At 49.6% G+C, this 19,517-nt stretch overlaps 13 protein-coding genes across 13 annotated transcripts; 7 read left to right on the top strand and 6 right to left on the bottom strand.

The window, feature by feature from the left end:
* Positions 1–1,613: 1,613 nt before the first annotated feature.
* Positions 1,614–2,428, bottom strand: MICPUCDRAFT_66036 (uncharacterized protein). The gene is made up of 2 exons (XM_003064846.1): positions 1,748–2,428; positions 1,614–1,686 (listed from the first exon to the last, which is right to left on the bottom strand). Exon 1 carries the CDS (start codon positions 2,160–2,162, stop codon positions 1,809–1,811), a length of 354 nt encoding a protein of 117 aa, XP_003064892.1. The 5' UTR covers positions 2,163–2,428; the 3' UTR covers positions 1,614–1,686; positions 1,748–1,808.
* A 333-nt stretch (positions 2,429–2,761) lies between these two features.
* MICPUCDRAFT_54869 (uncharacterized protein) lies at positions 2,762–3,428 on the bottom strand (the record flags this gene model as incomplete). Its single annotated transcript, XM_003064845.1, has 1 exon — positions 2,762–3,428. The coding sequence occupies exon 1, from the start codon at positions 3,125–3,127 to the stop codon at positions 2,762–2,764; it is 366 nt and encodes a 121-aa protein (XP_003064891.1). The 5' UTR covers positions 3,128–3,428.
* A 20-nt stretch (positions 3,429–3,448) lies between these two features.
* Positions 3,449–4,495, bottom strand: MICPUCDRAFT_23875 (uncharacterized protein; the record flags this gene model as incomplete). The annotated part of the gene is made up of 1 exon (XM_003064844.1): positions 3,449–4,495. The coding sequence occupies one exon, from the start codon at positions 4,493–4,495 to the stop codon at positions 3,449–3,451; it is 1,047 nt and encodes a 348-aa protein (XP_003064890.1).
* A 73-nt stretch (positions 4,496–4,568) lies between these two features.
* On the top strand, positions 4,569–5,571 carry MICPUCDRAFT_54867 (uncharacterized protein; the record flags this gene model as incomplete). Its single annotated transcript, XM_003064904.1, has 1 exon — positions 4,569–5,571. The coding sequence occupies exon 1, from the start codon at positions 5,326–5,328 to the stop codon at positions 5,569–5,571; it is 246 nt and encodes an 81-aa protein (XP_003064950.1). The 5' UTR covers positions 4,569–5,325.
* Positions 5,572–7,208: 1,637 nt separating this feature from the next.
* MICPUCDRAFT_54866 (methyltransferase) lies at positions 7,209–8,039 on the top strand (the record flags this gene model as incomplete). The annotated part of the gene is made up of 1 exon (XM_003064903.1): positions 7,209–8,039. One exon carries the CDS (start codon positions 7,209–7,211, stop codon positions 8,037–8,039), a length of 831 nt encoding a protein of 276 aa, XP_003064949.1.
* Positions 8,040–8,085: 46 nt separating this feature from the next.
* On the bottom strand, positions 8,086–9,580 carry MICPUCDRAFT_54865 (glycosyltransferase family 25 protein). The gene has a single exon (XM_003064843.1). The coding sequence runs from the start codon at positions 9,226–9,228 to the stop codon at positions 8,347–8,349; it is 882 nt and encodes a 293-aa protein (XP_003064889.1). The 5' UTR covers positions 9,229–9,580; the 3' UTR covers positions 8,086–8,346.
* Positions 9,581–9,842: 262 nt separating this feature from the next.
* Positions 9,843–11,658, top strand: MICPUCDRAFT_54864 (uncharacterized protein; the record flags this gene model as incomplete). The annotated part of the gene is made up of 2 exons (XM_003064902.1): positions 9,843–10,085; positions 10,428–11,658. The coding sequence occupies exons 1-2, from the start codon at positions 9,949–9,951 to the stop codon at positions 11,656–11,658; spliced, it is 1,368 nt and encodes a 455-aa protein (XP_003064948.1). The 5' UTR covers positions 9,843–9,948.
* Positions 11,659–11,806: 148 nt separating this feature from the next.
* MICPUCDRAFT_54863 (uncharacterized protein) lies at positions 11,807–12,280 on the top strand (the record flags this gene model as incomplete). Its single annotated transcript, XM_003064901.1, has 1 exon — positions 11,807–12,280. The coding sequence occupies one exon, from the start codon at positions 11,807–11,809 to the stop codon at positions 12,278–12,280; it is 474 nt and encodes a 157-aa protein (XP_003064947.1).
* A 90-nt stretch (positions 12,281–12,370) lies between these two features.
* Positions 12,371–13,443, top strand: MICPUCDRAFT_54862 (uncharacterized protein; the record flags this gene model as incomplete). Its single annotated transcript, XM_003064900.1, has 1 exon — positions 12,371–13,443. One exon carries the CDS (start codon positions 12,371–12,373, stop codon positions 12,713–12,715), a length of 345 nt encoding a protein of 114 aa, XP_003064946.1. The 3' UTR covers positions 12,716–13,443.
* Positions 13,444–13,513: 70 nt separating this feature from the next.
* Positions 13,514–14,685, bottom strand: MICPUCDRAFT_66029 (uncharacterized protein). The gene has a single exon (XM_003064842.1). It carries the CDS (start codon positions 14,269–14,271, stop codon positions 13,567–13,569), a length of 705 nt encoding a protein of 234 aa, XP_003064888.1. The 5' UTR covers positions 14,272–14,685; the 3' UTR covers positions 13,514–13,566.
* On the bottom strand, positions 14,649–16,408 carry MICPUCDRAFT_54858 (uncharacterized protein). The gene has a single exon (XM_003064841.1). The coding sequence runs from the start codon at positions 16,132–16,134 to the stop codon at positions 14,968–14,970; it is 1,167 nt and encodes a 388-aa protein (XP_003064887.1). The 5' UTR covers positions 16,135–16,408; the 3' UTR covers positions 14,649–14,967.
* An 823-nt stretch (positions 16,409–17,231) lies between these two features.
* MICPUCDRAFT_54857 (uncharacterized protein) lies at positions 17,232–18,005 on the top strand (the record flags this gene model as incomplete). Its single annotated transcript, XM_003064899.1, has 1 exon — positions 17,232–18,005. One exon carries the CDS (start codon positions 17,232–17,234, stop codon positions 18,003–18,005), a length of 774 nt encoding a protein of 257 aa, XP_003064945.1.
* Positions 18,006–18,071: 66 nt separating this feature from the next.
* Positions 18,072–18,713, top strand: MICPUCDRAFT_54856 (uncharacterized protein; the record flags this gene model as incomplete). Its single annotated transcript, XM_003064898.1, has 1 exon — positions 18,072–18,713. The coding sequence occupies one exon, from the start codon at positions 18,072–18,074 to the stop codon at positions 18,711–18,713; it is 642 nt and encodes a 213-aa protein (XP_003064944.1).
* Between the last annotated feature and the right edge of the window lie 804 nt (positions 18,714–19,517).

The raw sequence follows: 19,517 nt of genomic DNA, 5'->3' as shown, positions 1-19,517 counted from the left end.
CGCACGACTCGAAGTAACGAGGTTTTGCATTTGGAATTTTAGTGTATTTCAGTTTGATATCGGTGGTATTTTTGAGGTAAATCAGTATTCTNTTTGCTGCTTTCCAATGTGCATCAGTGTAGTTGCTCAAATATCTGCATAAGAAACAAACTGCAAACATTATGTCTGGTCTTGTGTATCTTGCAATAAATAATAATGCGCATACAAGTCCACGGTAAGGTACGTCTGGAAGATTCTTTGGATCACCAGCCCTTAAGGTTGGATCAGACAAAGCTTTTCCATCCATTGGTGTTTTGAACGTTCTACCTGCTCCGTTGACACCAAACTTGTTGACAAGAGCTTCTATTTGTCTGTTCTGTGATAAAGTCACTGAATTATCAGACCATTCAAGTTTCATTTGCAAAATAAAGTTGATGCTTGGTTGCACTGTCATCTTTATGGTTTTGTTCAAGTGTGCCACAAAGCCCTGCATGTATTCTTTGCTGTTGTATCCAAACAGATAATCATCTACATGCACTGACAGCACAAATATGCAGTCTTTGGTGATTTTATAATAGATACATGGTTCTGATTTGCTTTGTTTCAGTTCTGGATCAAATTCTCTGATAATTTTATCAGAGAGAGCATGCCATTCATTGGCTGCTTGCTTTAAACCATACAGAGCTTTTAATAGCAGAACTATGGTTGATCCATGGAGTTTAAGTCCTTCAGGTAATCTTAAATAGATTTCCTCTGTCAGGGTGCTGTTCAGAAATGCTCCACTGACGTCTCCTGAAGCATATGCATTAGTCCAAAATGCAATATGAACACGATCAAGAGTCTTATTCCAGCTGTTTGTGGCGTTGGTGCAAAATTCTCATTCCAGTCTACTCCGTATTGTTGGGAGAATCCTTTGGCTACTAATCTTGCTTTCCATTTCTCCACATCGCCCAGAGAGGTGAGTTTCCTCTTATAAACCATTCTAGACTCGGTAATATTCTTACCTTCTGGAACTTTATCGACTGCTGAAATGGCTTTTAAGTCCTCCATTTGTTTGAGTTCAGCTTCAGTCGCGGCCTTCCATTGTTCGGCCTCATCAGTTTTCTGCGATTCCTTGTATGTTGTGGGCTCAGGCTTATTGAGGTAGGTTTTGTTTAGTTTCTCATATGCGCTTGATATTGCATAAGCTTGTGCACCTGAATGCTCAATGCCTCTCTCGCTGAAAAGGTCGTAGTTAAGCACTGCATTCACCTCTATGTCTTGTTTCCATGCTTGTGATGCAATTTTACAGTTATTGGGCAAGTCTTCCTTGTGGAATTTCAACTCACTGTCATCTGCTTCATACAAGACGCCATCGGTGAATCGCACTATTGTCCAAAGATTCTTTGAGTTTGGATTATGGGACAATATATATGCCGCATGCACAGTTTTCATTCTATCTTTGCCTGGTAGGGGTTTGCCCGGCAAAATTCGCATCCAATAAACCTCTGAAAGGAACGGTTGCACAGCAATCCTCAAGTCTTTAATCCTATATGGATTCTGACTATCCTTCTTGTTCAGGAAATGCTGAAGCTTGTTGAATATTACCTTTAAATTCTTTTCAGATGTCGTCCTTTTGAACATTGATGTTGCGAATATCCATCGAGATTTTCCTGTGATTGGCTTTACCTTTATCAGCAATTGCGTTGACCCATTTTTGCTGTCGTGGTACAAATCGAAATCTTGTACCCCTTTAACTGGAAATTTCTCAGCTTCCTTTCCTTCGCAGAAATCTTCTGGCAGAGTTTCTCTGACTGAGAAGTCATGTGCATATGAATGGTTGTGCTTGCTCAGCACTTTTCCGTATTCATCCACATTTTCAATGCACTTACTGACGCTTCTGTCTTGACAGTTTTGCTTCCTCTGTCATACAGTTTATAAGAATCAGCAACTGTGGTCTCCGAGTGTCCAACATACATAAAAGCTTTTGCTCTTGGGTTGAGTTTTTGCCCCAAACCTGTGTTGCTCTGTTTAGATATGAGCTCAAACACTTCACAGCCGAAAACTTTGACTTTAGTCATGTCTGGCTTGACACCATACATTATTTCGTATGGACTTTTCTTCAAGTCGTGTTTTTGATGTGGAATCCGGTTGTATAACAATACAGCATGGTCACATGCAAGTGGCCATTCTTCTTTTGGCATGTTTGCAATACCTTCGAAGGTAATTTACTGCTAAAAGTACCTCCGTACTGCTAATTTCCATTTTCGTACTGCTAAACGCGAAATCGCAAATTTAGCACCTGCTAATTTACTGCTATTTTTACTTACGTGCTGATCTGTCGAGTCGTGCTGCTAATTTACTGCTAATTTAAGCAGTAAATTAGCAGTAAATTAAAAGTCCCTTTTAGCAGTTGCTAAGGGTGGACAAGAGCTCCCATGAATAAATTTCGGAATAAATTCTTAAACCCACATTCTTGAGTCAGCGACTCCGTAGATCGACCCCTGATACGGTGTGGTTGAACCCAAAATCGCGGTTTAAATTTTATTCCCGAATTAATTGCTCGAGAGCTCCAAAATGAATAAACTTGTCCCACCAGGGTTTAGGGTTTAGGGTTTGAAATGACCGAAAGGTAACTTGAAAAACCATACGAGGAAATTAGACCGTCATCTTTGAGTCAAGTTTTTTCCGAAATTTATTCCGGGAGCTCTTGTTCCAACCTAATGCTAAAAATTAGCAGTACGTGTACACGTGTAAATTAGCAGTTCCATTTTCATAGTGATACTTTCGTACGAATGAATATCTACCGACTACAGAGTACAGAGCTACAGACCACACATATTCTGTCCATAGAGGGATTTAGTTGCAAAATCGGGTGGAAAATCGGCTCACCCCACCGATTTTGGTTAGACCCACCCGGATCCGCGCGCGGCCAGCGCGCCGGAAAGGTCTTTGGATATCGAGGCCGCAACGGAATACGATTTCTGCGTCGTTCCCGGCGATATGACGAGACGGATGATGCAGATAAGAAGGACATGGAGTTTCTGGCCAAAGATGATGAGGAAATGGTCGCTGCCTTGCTTGAAGACGAAGACCAGCTAGCTGAGCATATGCTCAAGCAAACTGAATTCGATGGCGTCGAAGTGTTGGAGGATACGGAAGGGGACATCCTAACGTTGACATCATCCCACGAGTACAGTACAAGATCTCGCTTCGCGATGGTCCATCATCCTACGTTGCGAGCCCTTTCTTCATCGAGGCAAAAGCGGAGGCACCAGCAAGTGGAAGAACGAATCGATCTACCCAGTGACGCGTCGTGCGCGGCCGAAAAGACGACCCCCCCGCGCGCTCTGCACTGCCTTGGGAGTGCTGAAGGTCCGAGGATTTCGGCCAATAGGTTTAACTCAATATTTCTTGATTTAATCGTGACTTATATATTTATGATTATGATCTTAATATAATGTTGCGTTCTTTTTCAGTGCTCGTGTTCCTACATGAGCAAGTTCACACAAGAGCAAATGGCTTCGATTTGATTCTTTGATAAAGACGACCATGAAGGTAGCCATAATCCGGTTTGGTGTACTCTTGTCGCATTCGGAAGAGCTAGTGAGCTCTCATTATAACATTTCTGAATATGAACAGGGGGGTATACCTCTCTGACGCCAATTCCAGCCGCTCGTAGTTGTACCGCGAGCTCATCCCTATTCAGAACGAATATCTCGATAAACCAAGGTATCCAACCTTTGTCAGCTTTAGGGATCATATATTTCGCTAAGTGCTTGTAATATAGGTCCCACATGTCAGATAAGGCACGCACTCGACCTGGAAGCTTCTTGAGCTGTTCTAAGCCGATCACCGCTTGCAGATCAGTAAATTTAAAATTAAGCCCGAAAGCAGAATATTCTTCAGTTCCAGGTCTGTCTCTCCCGAAATCTTTAATTCTGCGTAAACGAAGTGCGATCTCATCGTTGTCTGTCACCACGCATCCACCCTGACCCATCGAAATGATCTTAGGAGAAGAAAATGAAAAAATTCCAACATCGGCAAATGTTCCCAGAGCTTTTCCGCACCAAGTACTTCCTAGTGACTGAGCAGCATCTTCGATGATGGGCTTGCCGGCATCTTTACATGTTTCAACAATTGCATTCATATCGTGACACCTGTTATTAAGCGAGACGTGAATTACCGCATCCACATCATTTATTTTCGACCGAATTGTTTCAACCGAAAGAGTGTTGGTACGCTGATCAACATCAGCAAAAACAGGAACAGCTCCAATAAGTTTGACAGCGTTTGCTGTCGCTATCATAGTGTACGTAGGAACCAAGACGCGGTCTTCTTTTGAAATTCCGACGGCCAATAAGGCTGCCGAAATCGCCAGAGTTCCGTTTGAGACCATGAAACAGTATTTCGCTCCTGTAAACTCAGCCAACTCGCTTTCCAGTTGACGTGTATATTTGTGCTCTGTCAAAAAACCACCAGATAAGATGTAATTGTATGCAGCACACGCTTCTTCACTTCCAAAAGACGGTTGCATTTGCAGCAAAGGGCCTTCGAGATTTAGAAGCTTGTAGTAACCGCCGACCTTCAGTTCTAGTTTGGCCCGGTAAGGATTATCTCGAGTTGAACTCAACCGATCGAGTGCTTTGTATTTCAGCATATGAGAGACTTTGATGGCTCTGAAGTCGATCGAGACTCTCGTTTTCCCCGTGACGTTGGTGTGGTTACCATGTACACATTTATTACCATGAAAATGTAATAATGTATTCGGCTTCATTTCAACTGTTTCAAAGTCTCCTTTTCCAGGTGAAGACTCCAAGTACATTGCATTCGAGTCGAAGGCAGGGGTGATGGAGAGGAGGAAGTTTTGTTCGAACTCTGGATGTGCTGTCCGTGTTCCGTCTTCACACTCATCCATGTCAGTGTGAGGGGGAACGACCACAGTACCAGGCAAGTGGAAACGGATGTTTGGCATGCTTTGAAGGACTACAAATGGTTCCCCTGGGAAGATCACTCTACAAATTGAAGAGCACATTTCCTCATACAGCTGTAGGAAAGTGGGGTCTGCCTTGATTATTGGATAAAATCGCTGGTGTAACTCTTCCATGTCAATCTCGTTGCAAGCAGACTTTACTTCTGCGTTTTTATACTGGACGCAGTTCAAGTGTGCCTCATCAAGCTCGAAGCTGTACATGTTCCTGATGTAGTCAACAACCGGCCTTGTGTGCACGGAGGCATCATATATGGTGTGATCACCCCACGATTTAAGTTTTTTCATACTAAGTGGTTACCAGTTAAAAGTGGAAAGAAGATTTTGATTCCAACTGCACACAAAATTCGGCAGATTGAGAAGTGAACGTTTGTAATATGAATGAACTTCGAGGTAGTGCAAATAAGCTTCTTCCGAGAGTGCACGATCGCGGTTGTCTGCATAAACTTGCGGGCGACATACCTTTGAACCTTCCTATTTCGAAGGTACCGAAGGTACTTCCGAAGTACGGAAGTACTTTCGTACTTTCGTACATACGTACGTACGAAGGTACTTTCGTACTTCCGGAAGTGCTTGGTACTTTCGTACTTCCGTACAACGTTGTACGGAACGATGTACTTTAGCCTTACTTTAGTACGAAAGTAATAATATTGTATGTGTAGTTGTGCACGTGTACGTACTTACGTACTTCGTTCCGGAAGTATGAAAGTACGGCGTCCCATAGCCCACTACCCCACCATGTCACTATGTCACTACCAGGTTTCAAAAGTTCTACCTTTGAAAGTACATTTAGCCTCTGAGGTTCGAATTTTCATCGTATAAACAAGTGATTTGATAGCAATATTGAACTCATCGCTCGCCTTCGGCGGCTCTTCGCCCCTGAGCTCATGTTCCATCATCACATCTGATCGAAAGCCACGCGGGCTTCGCCCGCGTGATATTCGCGCGGTCGCCGTGCCCTTAAACCCTAAACGTTAAAACCAACCCTACTACTACTACCTCGGGTGGAACTACGTTTTTCAATATCCTAAAACTCGCGGCCACCGTTTCGCCACCCTCGCGGCTAGGGTCCTCGAACCCTAGCCGCGAGGGGGCGAAACGGGGCCGCTCGGGGGGTGGGCGTCTTGTCCGAAGGGTTCATATATATATAATAAAGGGGGGCGAACTCCGGGTAGCGGAGGCCACTACCTGAGAGGAAGAAAATCAATAGCGGGTAGCGAGCCCCTTCGCTACATCGCTGCTTGAAAATGTCGTATGGGTAATTATTCTTCAAATTTTTGGTTTTTTGGGGTAGACTACCCATCCCCCTGTGACGCTATGGAAACACGAGAGTCATACGTGTACAGCTGTACAGTACACAGTCTACACAGTAGCCTACACAAGTACACATACCTCCTGTATGGCTAGCTAGTTGGCTACGGTAGTTCCACGGCAGACCCTGTTACTCAAAGAAATATTCCAAGTGAGTAGGTATCGAGTATTTAGTCACAAGTATTTTTGAGTAGATAGATACTGGTGAGTATTCGGATATTTCGAAGTTTGAGTAGAAATACTCTTGAGTATTTTGCACTTGGCATTTTTGAGTAGATAAATACTCTTGAGTATTTTGCACTTCGCATGTTTGAGTAGATAAATACTCTTGAGTATTTTGCACTTGGCATGTTTGAGTAGATAAATACTCTTGAGTACTTCCGGAAGTACGGAAGTACTTGAGTATTTTGCACTTATTAGACTGTGACTTTTTCTTTTGCTTTCTCACGGGGAAAAACATTCGTTCAAAACCTACAAATACGTTGAGTAGATAGATAGATACTTTGTATTTTTCGTCGCCTACGGCGAGTAGATAAATAAATACATTCAGCAAAATAATAAGAATTTGCGTAAATAAATAGATATTTCGAAAAATATTTCGCCTCCGGCGGATGAATAAATAGATACACGATTTTCGAGTATCTACTCAGTATCTATTCAAGTATTTACTACTCAAATACCTTTGAGTAACAGGGTCTGTTCCACGGTGTTGATATGCGAGTTCAAAACTCAGGCTTTCATGTTACGATCACCATATTTCTAGATAACTATATTGAGACACGGTCTACTTCCGGAAGTACGCTATACGAGGGTACAGCCGTACACGTATCCGAAGTCTACCTTCGTAGGTAGCTAGGTACCTTCAGGTATCACACAATACGAACGTGGACAGTCCGCTTCGACGGGTTGCGCCCGAAACGCACCGGCGGCAACGTGGATGTGCATTCGAATGCATGTCAATCGCTTACGTCGACTTTGCAGGCGAGGGTCACCTTCGTATTGCTGCGGAAAAATACTCGTTCCGTGTTTAGCTTTTTATCTAGGTCACCTTTGCGCGGAGAGCAATTCGAAAGTTGGAGTTCTGTCGTCAAGCCCCGAAATACCGCTGAATTCTTGCTCTATATGCCCTTCACTTGTGCGTGGATCTAGCTTGATGGTGAATCATTCTGACTTCTTCGGTCCTTTCGGCGGTGATGCTACTTTATACTCATACCAATCATATTTGTCACCCAAGTCCCTGGTCCTTGAAGTGGGTGGATACACGGGTGTAGACATAGTCGCGCTGCAGTCGTTGTATGGCTCATTCAGAACCCTATTATTCGAACCAGTATATCATGAAGAGGCAAGGAAAAATCTGGAAAGCAACAAGAATATTGAAATATTTCCCTTTGGATTAGGCAACAGTAACCGAAATGTGAGTTTTGATGTACAAGGAGACTCGACTCAACAGTCTAATACAGGGACACCCGCAGAAATAAAGGATTTCCGAGAAGTTGTGAAATTTCTCGGCATACAAAAAGCAGACCTCTTACAGATCAATTGCGAAGGTTGCGAATGGGAAATAATGGAACTACTACTTTCTGGCAGTTTGGCAACGTACTTTTGCCACATTCACGTTCAGTTTCATAACAATCTTGAGTGGGTAGAAAATAAGCTTGAACGGTACGCCAAGATTCAAGACGCACTCACGGTCACGCACGAGCTTGTGTACGATCAGCCGTGGATATGGCAGCTCTGGCGCCAAAAGTCTTGCCAAGGCCTAAATAAATATAGCTGTTAATAATGATACTTCCGGGAGTATGAAGTATACAAATAGGACTCCATCTATGAACAATTTTTCTGACTATTAGTACTAGTGCTACGTGACGAAAAACGCATCCTTTGCGTCTTGGAGTTACATAGCATTATCTCGTAACGCCACAAAGTCGGCAGTTTCGATCCAGTCAAGGCCACTCACCTATGCAAAAAAACCCAACAAACGCGCTGATGTGGTCGGCTGATCGCAAAAACGTCGGCATCACGCTTTTCGCCCCCCCCTCAAGCTCCTTCGGGCCCGTCGAACCCTTTACAAAAACCCGAAATAGTTGTCAGCCTCCTGAGTACGCCAGGGTACTCAAATTCCGAGTGTCAGTGACCGCAAGTAACGGAGGATCGGCGTAAAAAGCAGGAGCGAGTCCAGCAGCAACGTCAACTTTTATCATGTTGTCCACGGGTAAATTGCTTCCTACAGCAGAACGAAAAACCAAGCGCTCGGCTCCCCTGCGAGACACCGCATAACCTTTCGTGCAAGAACCACCCCGCAGTTGTCGGATATTTCTGCTCAAGTAACCACCAGGGAGCGCACTGCAAACATAGCCAATGTAGAAGAGTTCCCAGTCGTCTGGAAGGCTTTTTAGTGCTTCGTGAGTCTTTCTCTCAAATTCTTTCACTACTATGGCATCGTCTTCGAGAACTATAAAGAAGTCACTCGTCGAGGACAACAACTTCATCCATATCCGAATGTGAGAAAGTGAACATCCAAATCGAAGCCTCTCGTGCAGAACGCGTTGCTCGCGATTTGACAGTCGTCTCGAAGATGCAAATTTCTCTTGTAAATCAGAGAGCTCTTCAGCTGTCAAGCTCATTAAAGCTCGCCTCTTCCAACCAGCATATCGATTGAACTCTCCTTCTGTGAACGGGGACAAACCGTCAACCGCGAGTGAAAGCGTATACGACATATTTTCAAGAGATAAGGCTTCAACACAAGCAGCGCGACGCTGACTTGATCTTTGAAGAGAGATAACGTGAACGTTCAGGTCATTTACAGGTACGGCGAATTTTGGACGCAGTTTGCTGCGCTCAAGTTTTCCTTTCCAGTCGATGAAAGTGTGCTTCCTGAAGTTTCCATATCCCTCGCGAAGTGAAGAACAAATTGTGGAAAAAGTCAAGGAAAAGCGACCTTCGACAGAGCTAGCATAAACGCACGACATCGCTAAAGAAGTCAAGACGAAATACACACCGAGCTTCTGTACACGTTTACGCGCACAAAGCTTTCTCCGTGGCATGTGCACTACTGTTTAAAAATACTCTGAGAATGTGTGAGGGGTATTTTTTTACGAAACGCCTGGGCTTCGGTAGGAGTGAATTATACCATTCCAAATGTGTTTGACCCTCCGCAGCACGTTCAAGCAAGTGCTACGTCCAGTTCGTATCAGGGGTCGTCGTGAACGCCCTGCTCAGCACGCGCTTTTTCTACGTCTCGAGCCGATACCACGTTGATATAACGAGTTGTATGTGTACAACCGGTGTTCGCCTACAGGGTATGTTGACCGTGCGGAGGATACGGTGGGCCTTGTGTTCCTTGAGGACGTGTACGTGTGTTGTACTGAACCTTCGTACCTTTGAAGGTACTATTACGTGTACTACGTGTACATTACAACAACAAATACCTTCGTTCGTATTATTAACAAACCATAATCTACACTACTAAAATCCAAACTTAACGGGTATCAAACCGACCGACCGACGACGCGTCTCAGAGCTTCTCAGAGTTTCTGGCCAATCAAAGGCGAGGAAAAAACGCGGCGGGGCGCATTCCGACCCGCACGGGGGAGAACCCCACCGCGTGAGCGCGTCCAGGTTTAACCCGATCGGATGCGACGCTCGAAGCGCACCTCCCAAGTGATGATTCGATGCGACGCGCCCCTAACATGGCCGCGGTAAGCATGACGAAGCCGCGCAAGCGCGATGCTACGGGCAAACAAATCTACTCGACGAGTTATGAACCGTCAAAAGTGCGATGCGCGTTCGCCACGCGCACCGCGCGCACCCCTCGCCGCTTCCTCAGGTGAGTGGCGGCCTCGGAACTCACTCGCATGGACCCCTTCGAGACTCTGACGGCGACTCAGTCGCCGGTAGACCCGTTCGGAACTCCACCGGCGACCCCGCGCCCCGCGGCGGATGTGGCGGATTTCGTTAACGCATTATGGAGTCGCGGTGGTGCGCGCGGAGCGCGCCACTGGAGCGCCGAAGGCGCGACAGGCGGAGAGCACGCCAGCGCAGGCGGAGCATGATCACTGGCAGATGGCGGAGTCGCCGGGGTGCGCGCGGAGCGCGCCACTGGAGCGCGGAAGGCGCGACGGGCGGAGCGCGCGTCAGCGCAGGCGGAGCACGCTGGCACAAGTCACAGGCGAAGCGCGGATAATTTTACGGTGCAGCGAAGCGCACCCACAGGCCACCTTGTCAACCCTAAAGAGCTTGCGCGCACGACCGACCGCGGCCTTCAGACGAAGCTCACGGTCGCGATCCACGACTCCAACGCGAAGGCGCTCAAGGAGATGCTCGACAGGACGGACGAGCCGAGAGCCGCGTGTCTCCTCGCGGGGCAGCAGCGAGGCGCGAGCGGGTGGCTGCACGCGACGCCGTGGTGCCCGGAGATGGAAATCCCGGCGCCGGCTTTGCGCGCCGCCGTGCGCTGGCGGTACATGTTGAAGCAACCGCTTTTGGTGAAAGCGAAGGAGGAGGGGAAGCTCTGCACGTGCTCGCGGTGCAAGAGGGGATCGGGGGAGCGGGATGAGGCCTCCGGTCGATTTAGAAACGGCCCTGGGCGCCGCTCCGACGACGAGTACGGCTTCCACGCCCTCGCTGACAACGAGGACACGTGCCTCGGCGGACGTGACGCGTCGCACCGCACGGTCCTCCGCGCCGTCGAGAGCGTGCTGAAGACGCGGACCTACTTCGAGGTGAAGACGTCCGGGCTCGACGGCCTTCTCCGTACTCACGACGCGCAGCGGAGGAACCAGGGGGGAGACGGAAACGGCGTCATCGGGGCGGACGAAAGGGGTCTCGTTCCGGACATCCTCGTGAAGGGCGTCTACCCTGGTACGATGGGCGTTTTCGGGGACGTCCGCGTCTGCCAGGTGATCAAAGGAAACGGGGAGGTGTCGCGTTGTAGGACGACGGTACCACTGCACGCGGCCGCGGAGAGCGAAAAATCGAAAAGAAGGAAATACGAGGCGGCGTGCACGGCGCAGTGTTTCACGTTCGTCCCTCTCGTCATCGAGTTGTACGGGGGCATCGGCCGCGACTTCCTGAAATTCATGGGGGACATCATCTCGGCTCACGCACAGGGCCGGGGGCGTGAAGGAAACCCCCGCGCGGCGCGCGACCGTGAGATGCGCAGAGTCGCGGTGGGCGTCGAGGAATACCCACCGAACCCGTGCGCCGCTGACGCGCTCATCGACTGGGAGAGGCGGATCTCGGTGGCGCTCATGCGAAGCGTGGGATGCCGGCTGCTGGGCGGAGGGGTTGATTTCTTATTCGCGAAGGAAGGGGGCAATGACCGGGGTGTACGTGAGAACGACGAGACTGAAGGTCTTGGGGAGGAGCCCGATTTGGGCGGCGTGATCGTGTACAGGTAGTTGTTTTTTGCCTTAGCGAGCAGATTTCTAGGGCTGCACGTCACGGAGACTTGAAATAACACACACACCCTAAAAGCGCTAAGCCGCAAATGCCGCATCCCCAGAGTGTTTTCAAGGTGATAAGGTTCAAGGTTTATGGAGTGGGGGAATGGTAAAGTTAGAGATCAAACACGTGGCAGCGTATGTCGAAAAGGGAGCGACAGCGAGTGTACAACCGTACGCTTTCTTGCAGGAGTATGCTCTCGACCAGAGGAAGGAACTGTTGAATCGTGCAGTGCCTCCCGCGGACGTTAGTGCGGCGGAGACCCTTGCCGCGTTCTTGGGTGTAGGAGCTGGTGGTGCAACAACTTTGATTGCTCAACAAGCAAAGACACAGCGGCAACGTGAGCAAGACATGAAGTCAAAGAAGAAACTTGAAGAGAGCGAGGTCGTGCGTAAAGGGCTCGCTGCTAGTGCGAATGCGCTTACTGCTGGTGCAGACAATCGAGCTGCTCTGGGTGCATACGTTGAAGCCGTTACTAATGATGGCAGAAATATAAACAAGCCTCCTACGGGAAGATACACTACATTCATTGAAGACGCATTAAACCTGGAAGGCCTTAAACGAGTGGCGGAAATGTAAGTTTTCTTCGTGCGCGTGATCCATCTCAAATATATTTCTTGATCATGATCGTTTTACAGGATAAAAGCTAATTTTAACGACCCGCAGCTGATGGAGGCTTACATGATCGCCATCAGGGTGAAAGGGGAGGCACTGCACCGTGAGTCCGGAGCGGGCACACGCGCGGAACCCCGCGCAGGATCTGATGAAGGTTTGCTCCATCAGATCCAGCTCATGCTTGATAACCTGGCAGCAACTCCAGCAAGTGAAGGCGGAGGTGGAGGGAACGCCTCTGCAATTGAGTCACTTACGCAACATGATCATCAAGGACATACTACACAGTCACAGCAGTTACTAGTACAACTTTTGCGAGGTGTGCGCCCTGCATATAGCTATTCTTTCGTAACTTCGACTCACTTTTTCTCTCGCGCAGAGTTGCCAGCAGGAGGCGGGTAGTAAACACTCAAACGCGACTCCCTCGAGCGCGCGTACGCCATCTGACGTAGTCGTTGACGACGCTTACTTCATTTCTAAAGATACAATGTTAGATTAATACGTTGGGCTTGGTGGAGCACGCGGTGATCATGTCTCGAAAATCGAGCATGACGTCACCGTATGTGTCTACATGAACGCTGAAGACGGCGCGTATGTTTTGGATCTCATGAGTCGCGCTTCCATCGGTTCCGAGAAAGCTTACTCCTTATTGAAAAAACTGGATTTCAAAAGAGAAGACATTGAAAAGTTTCATATTTGTCTGGAGCTAGTGAACAACCCTTCTGTAGTTTTAGATTTACTCTCTGACATTTCCGCGGCCACACTCGGGGATGGCTCCATTGATACCTTCACGGATGCACTAGACGAGCTACAGAAGCTTGCTGATACGACGAACTATCGCGCAAGCACTCCGATTACAGCAACTTTGGCAGTGTGTGTACTTCTTTAAACGAAGCAGGCATTGAGTGCACTGACCTTAATATCGTTCGATCAGTGCTTAATTTCTTCCCACAGAAAGATGAAACAGATATGGCAGTGCAGATGATCGCAGTTGTCATGCAGATGAAACATGTCAGCTACTACCATGCTCATAAAGCGATTCGAGCTATCACCAATGTGACGAACATCAAGAACGTCCCGCCCGCACCAATCGCCAAGTTCGCCAACTTGATTGGCCCCTTGAAAAACAAGACACCCATTGAGGTGGTGTGAAATAGAACGATTAGCTCCAACACGACGTTTTTAGACACGACGCCGAATGAAATACAGTTACGAACGATTGAATAAAACTTGTTTTAAGTTGCTAGACTAGTCTACATAAATCGAACGCAGACTCGTGTCCATCCCGTCACCCTCCAACACGCATCGCACTCATCTGGGGATATGCATTCCATGACCTGTATAACATTTCGAATGAAGGAAGATCGCGTGTGCTCGACGTCCATGTTGCACTTCACGTGCGCGATGTTAAAGATCTTCTCGATTGGTTGTAGCCAAGGAGAGTGCGGAGACAAAAAATACACAGCCAGGTTGTGCAGAGCGAAAATCGCGCGCAAAACATTCCTAAGATGAGGCTTAGCGTTGTCCATGACCACGTAAGTCTTGTTCTCCCGAATCACCTCAGGAATCAGGAAATGCGTGCAGTAATACTCAAAAAGGAGGCCGTTAACAGATACTGGTGCAGGAATTGGCATGACGCAATGCACTTTTTCAGTGGAGACGGCAGCTATGAACATGACGTGCTCGCTTTCTCCTTTTCCCAAGTCTCGTTGAGAAGCACGCGCGTCGGTCTTGGCATACCCGTACTTGCTCCCGCACGCGTGGGCGCTGTAGTACATTTCATCTACAAACATGCCACGTCGTTTGTCAAGACCAAGACGTCGAACGTTAAACTGCAAAGTAAAGTGAAGAGGAGCGTTTGAGTCAATGGACAAAAAAAATGAACGTAAAAGGGAACATAGCGGACGCGTCAATTCGACTTTGGTGGAGTGAACGCGCGTCTGTCTTGAAACGTGCATTTCTTGTATGACACGCCCTCGCTGCTCAATTCGTTTCTGACAGTCACGTCAGTCGTCCGAATCCCAAAAGTCGCGTAGAGAACGTCTTTGAGATACGAGCTGGTCACGCGTGAACCAACAACCAATGTTTTAAGGTGTAGGTAAACCGCGTGAGCGCGCTGAACCAAGCGCTTATGGTTGTCGTGACAGCCGTACAAACCAGGAATTGCGGATCCATCGTTCTTCTCGATGCGCTTCAGCAGCGCCTTGATCGATTTTAAGTCCAGACCGAGCATCGGAAAGTTATCGAAAGTCTATTCGGCTGTCTAACCCTGTTCGAGTGCAAATGCCACTGCATACGATCTAAAGAATGTCGTGTGGCACGCCCTTGTAAACAACAGTCGAGGTATTGTGGCATCGACGCTTAAATTTCATAGCATCCAGTGGAACGCGCGGACGACCTCTCTCCCGTTCATTTTGTCGCTTCGTGCGCGTCATGACCGCGGCGCGGTGCCGCGGCGCGGCGCCAATGCCGGCGTTCAGCCCTGCGACGCGATTTTCTCCGCGAGCTGAAAAATATATTTTGATCGAAATCTGCAGTACAGTACACCGCCTTTGTTTTTCTTGTCATACTTCCGTGCTTTTTTAAAAAAGGCTCCTTAGGGGTCCGAAAACCGTCTTCCCGACCTTTTCAAGTCACGAAACTTTGTGAGGGCATCAACCGCGTAATGGATCATGTTTCGAGTGTTCAAACTTCGAGTGCTGGTATTTCCTTAATTTAATACCGACTTCTTGGACGGCGTCATCGTACGATATTGTCTTCAAGACACCACGAGCATTTGTTGCTAAAGTAGTAAGATAACCGATGTCCCGCTGCTCATTGCTCGTAATAATCGTTGTCTTTCCTACAAGATCGCTTAGATTGGCACTCAGAAGCACGTAGTGCACACCATTCACTAACCTGGCACTAAAGTGACTTTCGAAAGAAGAACGAACCTGAAAAAGTACACTTCCGCTTTCCAGTCGCCACCTTGAGCCCCACGCATCAACGCTTCCGTCAATATCCAGAATTCCCCTATACCCTGCCCAAGATTCCTCACTAATCTGTTTTTGAACGGAACAATTACAATTCACGACTCCTTGTCCCTTAATGTGTGGACTAGTAAGGGTTAAGTTCAGCCAAGAAAATCCTTGAAAATTCCGCACAAGTTTAATGCGTTTCCTGTCATCACACGAATTACTGCAGGGCCTCTCACCATCACAAGGAATTCCTGTATCTGACCCAGCCCACATAACCTGGGGAATTCTCTTTTCAAAACGTATGCCTTTTTCTCTGATTTTTTTTAGTATATTTACGAATCCTCTAGTTTCAATGAAGTGGAAATTTGGAACGAACGTCATGTAGTGTTGCAGGTAGGGCACTCTAGACCTCACGATCGAGTGACCAACTACGGCAATGTTATTCTCCGTGAGGGCGCGTGCCAATTTCAGCTGGATCGTTGCATTATCTTCTATTCTCCAGACGATAACTTGACTTATTGGCACTTTCGAGCCAACGTCCGCGAGAAATCGTGTTGCCATTCCGAAATAGTACGAGAAAGCAGCATTAAATGTGGTCACATTTCTATAGTACTGTAGTTTGCGGTCGATGAAATCAAGATCGAAGCAGAACAAGTTCTCATCTGCAGGGCCAATCTTCTGTAAAATATTCGAGACTTCGCCACAGCACACAGGACATTCTCGCCAGGTTCTGCGCTGAGTCTCCTGCCCCCGGATTTCGAGTTGACTTGTTCGACGTCCCGTGAGATAATAAAATAAAACAATTGAGACAATGACATAGATAGCCCCCTGCAGTGCGGCTGACCTGAGTCGTCGCAGATTCATTTACCTGCTCTGAGGAATATCACTCTTAACCGTGACCCCCGACATCCGTCTTCTTGAGGACCACAAAGTCTATACAAAACGGTGCGAGTAATAAATAGTTGTGAAGTGAGCTCGTCAGGGTAATTTTATTCCCAGATTTACGAGTACGTGTTAAACCTACTGTAATACAGGTACTTTCGTACTTTCGTACTTTCGTACCTTCGCGTTGATATGTGGGGTCGTATGAGTACGACTGGTGTTGGTCCTGCAGGGTCTGTCGACCGTGTGGAGGATACGGTGGGCGTTGTGTTGTATTTGTTATTCGAAATTGTATCCTAGCTATCTATCTTTGGAACAGCTAGTCATTCTGTACATGTACACGTACTGTTGTACATAATGATCGATACTTCGAAGGTACTTTCGTACTTTCGAAAGTACCTTCATTCGTAGCTAGATAGCTAGCTAGCTACTACGAAGGTACCGAGCTACGGACCTTCGTACGAAGGTACATTCGAAGGTACTTTCGTACTTGTACAACTAACGTTGTACTTTCGTACTTTCGTACGAAGGTACGAAAGTTGTTACGATTCGAGCCAGTCGAAGTAGTACGTAGTACGCGTAGTACTACCAAATCCGGAACTCAGACGCTTGGTCTGCCTCGCAATGAGCGATCGCGAGGTGACAGGGGTTAACGTGTCAAGTTCAAGATACACAATCACAGAATACGCGAATGTGCCGAAAGGAACAAGGGGAGTCTGGGATAGGCCTGGGGCGAACTGGATCCAAGTGAGCGCACGGTAATGCCGGATCTGGTAAGCCACAGAGCAGGGAATAACGAAGTGACGAAACTGTGACAAGACAGTAGAGATAATTTATTAATCCGCCGTTGCAGTTTTAGGGCTCGTCCCTGACGGCAGGGCTCAACTGCGAAATCGCACGGCAACGGCAGCCGATGAAATCTGTTCAGAATTTATTAATAGGACGCCCGCGACGGCAGACCGCGACGGCAGAACGCCGGGGAAATTTATTAACGACGGAAAAGACGGAAGCCGAGCGGAAAAACTCGGCACCATTCGGATCGACCGCGTCGTTCGCCGCGCGTAGTGACACGTCGCGCGATGTCGGATTGTTCAGAGTGCCACGGGCGCGGTTGCGGGCGATGCAGAGAAGAAGACGCCGACGCCGCCGAAGATGGAGAACTGATGGGGCACGTCGCGGAGGCGGCCGCCTCGGCGATAGGTCGCATCCGGCGCGCGCACGATCGAAACCTGCTCGCGGGGATAAAGCGTCGAGCGGCCCGGGAAGCGGAGTGCGAGCTCATCGCGACCTTGCTCGCACCTGTAAAACGATCAAAGATTACGACCGCTAAGGAGCCCTACTACACGCGCGCTGATCTCGGCATCGTTGCTCCGATTAAACGCCCCGTCCGCGAGTGCGCGAAGTCGATGGCGATGATTCGCGCACTACCTCCCGAGACCCGCGACAAGGACATGATCACGTACACGCGCCTCACGATCGATGAGTTCGACGCTCTATTAAGCAAGCGACACGCGACTCAGACGCGGGAGGACGGCGAGCTCATGACCCTAGCCGAGGCGCTCGCCCTCCCGCTAAACATCCCGCGGATGGGCCGCGTGCCCCGCACTCCGGCGGAGCGCGACGTTCGCGCGAAAATGCGGAAGAAAAAAAAGCGTCTGACTCCGGAAGACGAACTCTTCCTCTTCCTCTACGCGGTGACGTCGAACATCACGTGGAAACGCGTCGCGCTCGAGTTCGGAATCAGCGAGACGCTGATAGGGAACACGTACCCGCATGTCGCGGAGAATCTCGTGCTCGTGCTGATCGATGGGCCGGATAAGACGGTGGAATGGCCGAGCGAGGAGGAAAGATAGGTCGCGGGGAATCTCATCGGGGGGATGCCGGGGATATTCGGATACGTCGACGGGACGCGCGTAAAGATGCAAAAACCCACTGTCGGGCAAGGGATTCAATACAGCGGGAAGACTAAAAACCACTGCCGAAACATCCAGATCGTGGTCAACCTATTCGGCGTCATCATCGCGGTCGAACCCGCGGCTTCGGGGAGCGCTCACGACATGACAATTTGGAAATATTCCGCGCCCGTGGTCGATCGCGACGCGCACTTCGCGGAGGGCGAGAAACTTGGGGCCGACCCGGGGTACATCGGAGCCGACCCGAACCTGGACGTCGCGCCCGATCAGAGCAAGTGCAAGACGCCGGAGGAGAAACGCGCCGCGGACGCGCAACGTCGACACCGGTTCGTCGTGGAGTACTCCATCGGCGTTGTGAAGCGAAACTTCCCGATGGTGGGTTGCCCCGGATCCACGTACACGAAGTCGCCGAACCACTTCGGAGCCGCTTTCGCGGCCGCGTGCGGTCTTCAGAACTTCATCTGGAAGACGCGCGGCACTGCGCCGCGGGGCGAGAAGTATCTCTCGGGGGCGTGGGAGGAGTGGGAGGAAGACGCGATGCGCGATAATTTCAGAAGCAACGACAGTCAGTTCTTCAACGACCCCGCGCTCCTCGACCCGCGGACGGGCCACGAGGCGCGGGTCGTCGGGCGCCTCGACGTGTTGTAGATGTATCGAACTGAAATGCATACTGTATGTATAAACACGAAACTAGACGTTTCTCTCGATGATCACGACCGGCGCGGCGCGGCGGACGCGCGCGCGGGCGCTTTCCGTCGATCGCGCTCAGGGCCAGGAGAGTAATTTCCCCGCGTCGCTCACTCGTCCCCGTAGCGCGGCGCCGCCCGGACCGTGCGCGTTCGCGTGCCGTTCGCACGAAGCGCCGGAGGATCGTTTTCGTCGCGATCAGGCGCGCGAGTCCCGTCGTTCCCGCCGCCGCCGCCGACGCTGCCGGGGTCGCGCGCGCCGTCGCCGTCGACGCGCTCGTCGTTGTTTTCCGGCGGCAGTTCCGCTTCTTCCGGAACGCGCACGAAAAGATCGTCGTCCACGTCACCGTCGAAGTCGAGCGCGCGCCCGTCGCCGAGATCCGTTCCCGACGCGTCAGCCGACCGCTGAATCGAGGCGGGGGTGCCGCCGCTGATCGATTTCGCGGGATCTGTCGTCGGGTCCGAGGAGGGTGCCGAGGGAGGATGTTAGTTCTCGGAAGACGAGATGAATCGAAAAAGCCGCCGCCGCGGCCGGGGCGGGTGCGTCGGTGACGTTCACCGCGTCCGGCGACGGCGGCGGCGGAGGCTCGAGCTGAAAATCAGACCATCGCGTCACCCGGCGGACGCGAGTCGAACCGCGTCCCGCGGACGCGTCGCGGCGCCGCCGCGGGTTAATCCACCATAAAAATGAAGCTTGAAACGCCGCCGGCGCCGCCGGCGCCGGCGCCGCGCGGCGCGGTCGGGATCGATATCCCGCACCCGACGA

The sequence above is a fragment of the Micromonas pusilla genome, assembly GCF_000151265.4.
Source record: "Micromonas pusilla CCMP1545 genomic scaffold MICPUCscaffold_19, whole genome shotgun sequence".
In the NCBI taxonomy this organism is placed as follows: domain Eukaryota; kingdom Viridiplantae; phylum Chlorophyta; class Mamiellophyceae; order Mamiellales; family Mamiellaceae; genus Micromonas; species Micromonas pusilla.
This window is presented reverse-complemented; position numbering and strand designations above follow the sequence as displayed.

Coding starts and splice junctions, on each gene's coding strand:
- MICPUCDRAFT_66036 (XM_003064846.1), bottom strand. CDS start 2,162: ATGCCAAAAGAAGAATGGCCACTTGCATGTGACCATGCTGTATTGTTA.
- MICPUCDRAFT_54865 (XM_003064843.1), bottom strand. CDS start 9,228: ATGTCGTGCGTTTATGCTAGCTCTGTCGAAGGTCGCTTTTCCTTGACT.
- MICPUCDRAFT_54858 (XM_003064841.1), bottom strand. CDS start 16,134: ATGAATCTGCGACGACTCAGGTCAGCCGCACTGCAGGGGGCTATCTAT.
- MICPUCDRAFT_66029 (XM_003064842.1), bottom strand. CDS start 14,271: ATGCACGTTTCAAGACAGACGCGCGTTCACTCCACCAAAGTCGAATTG.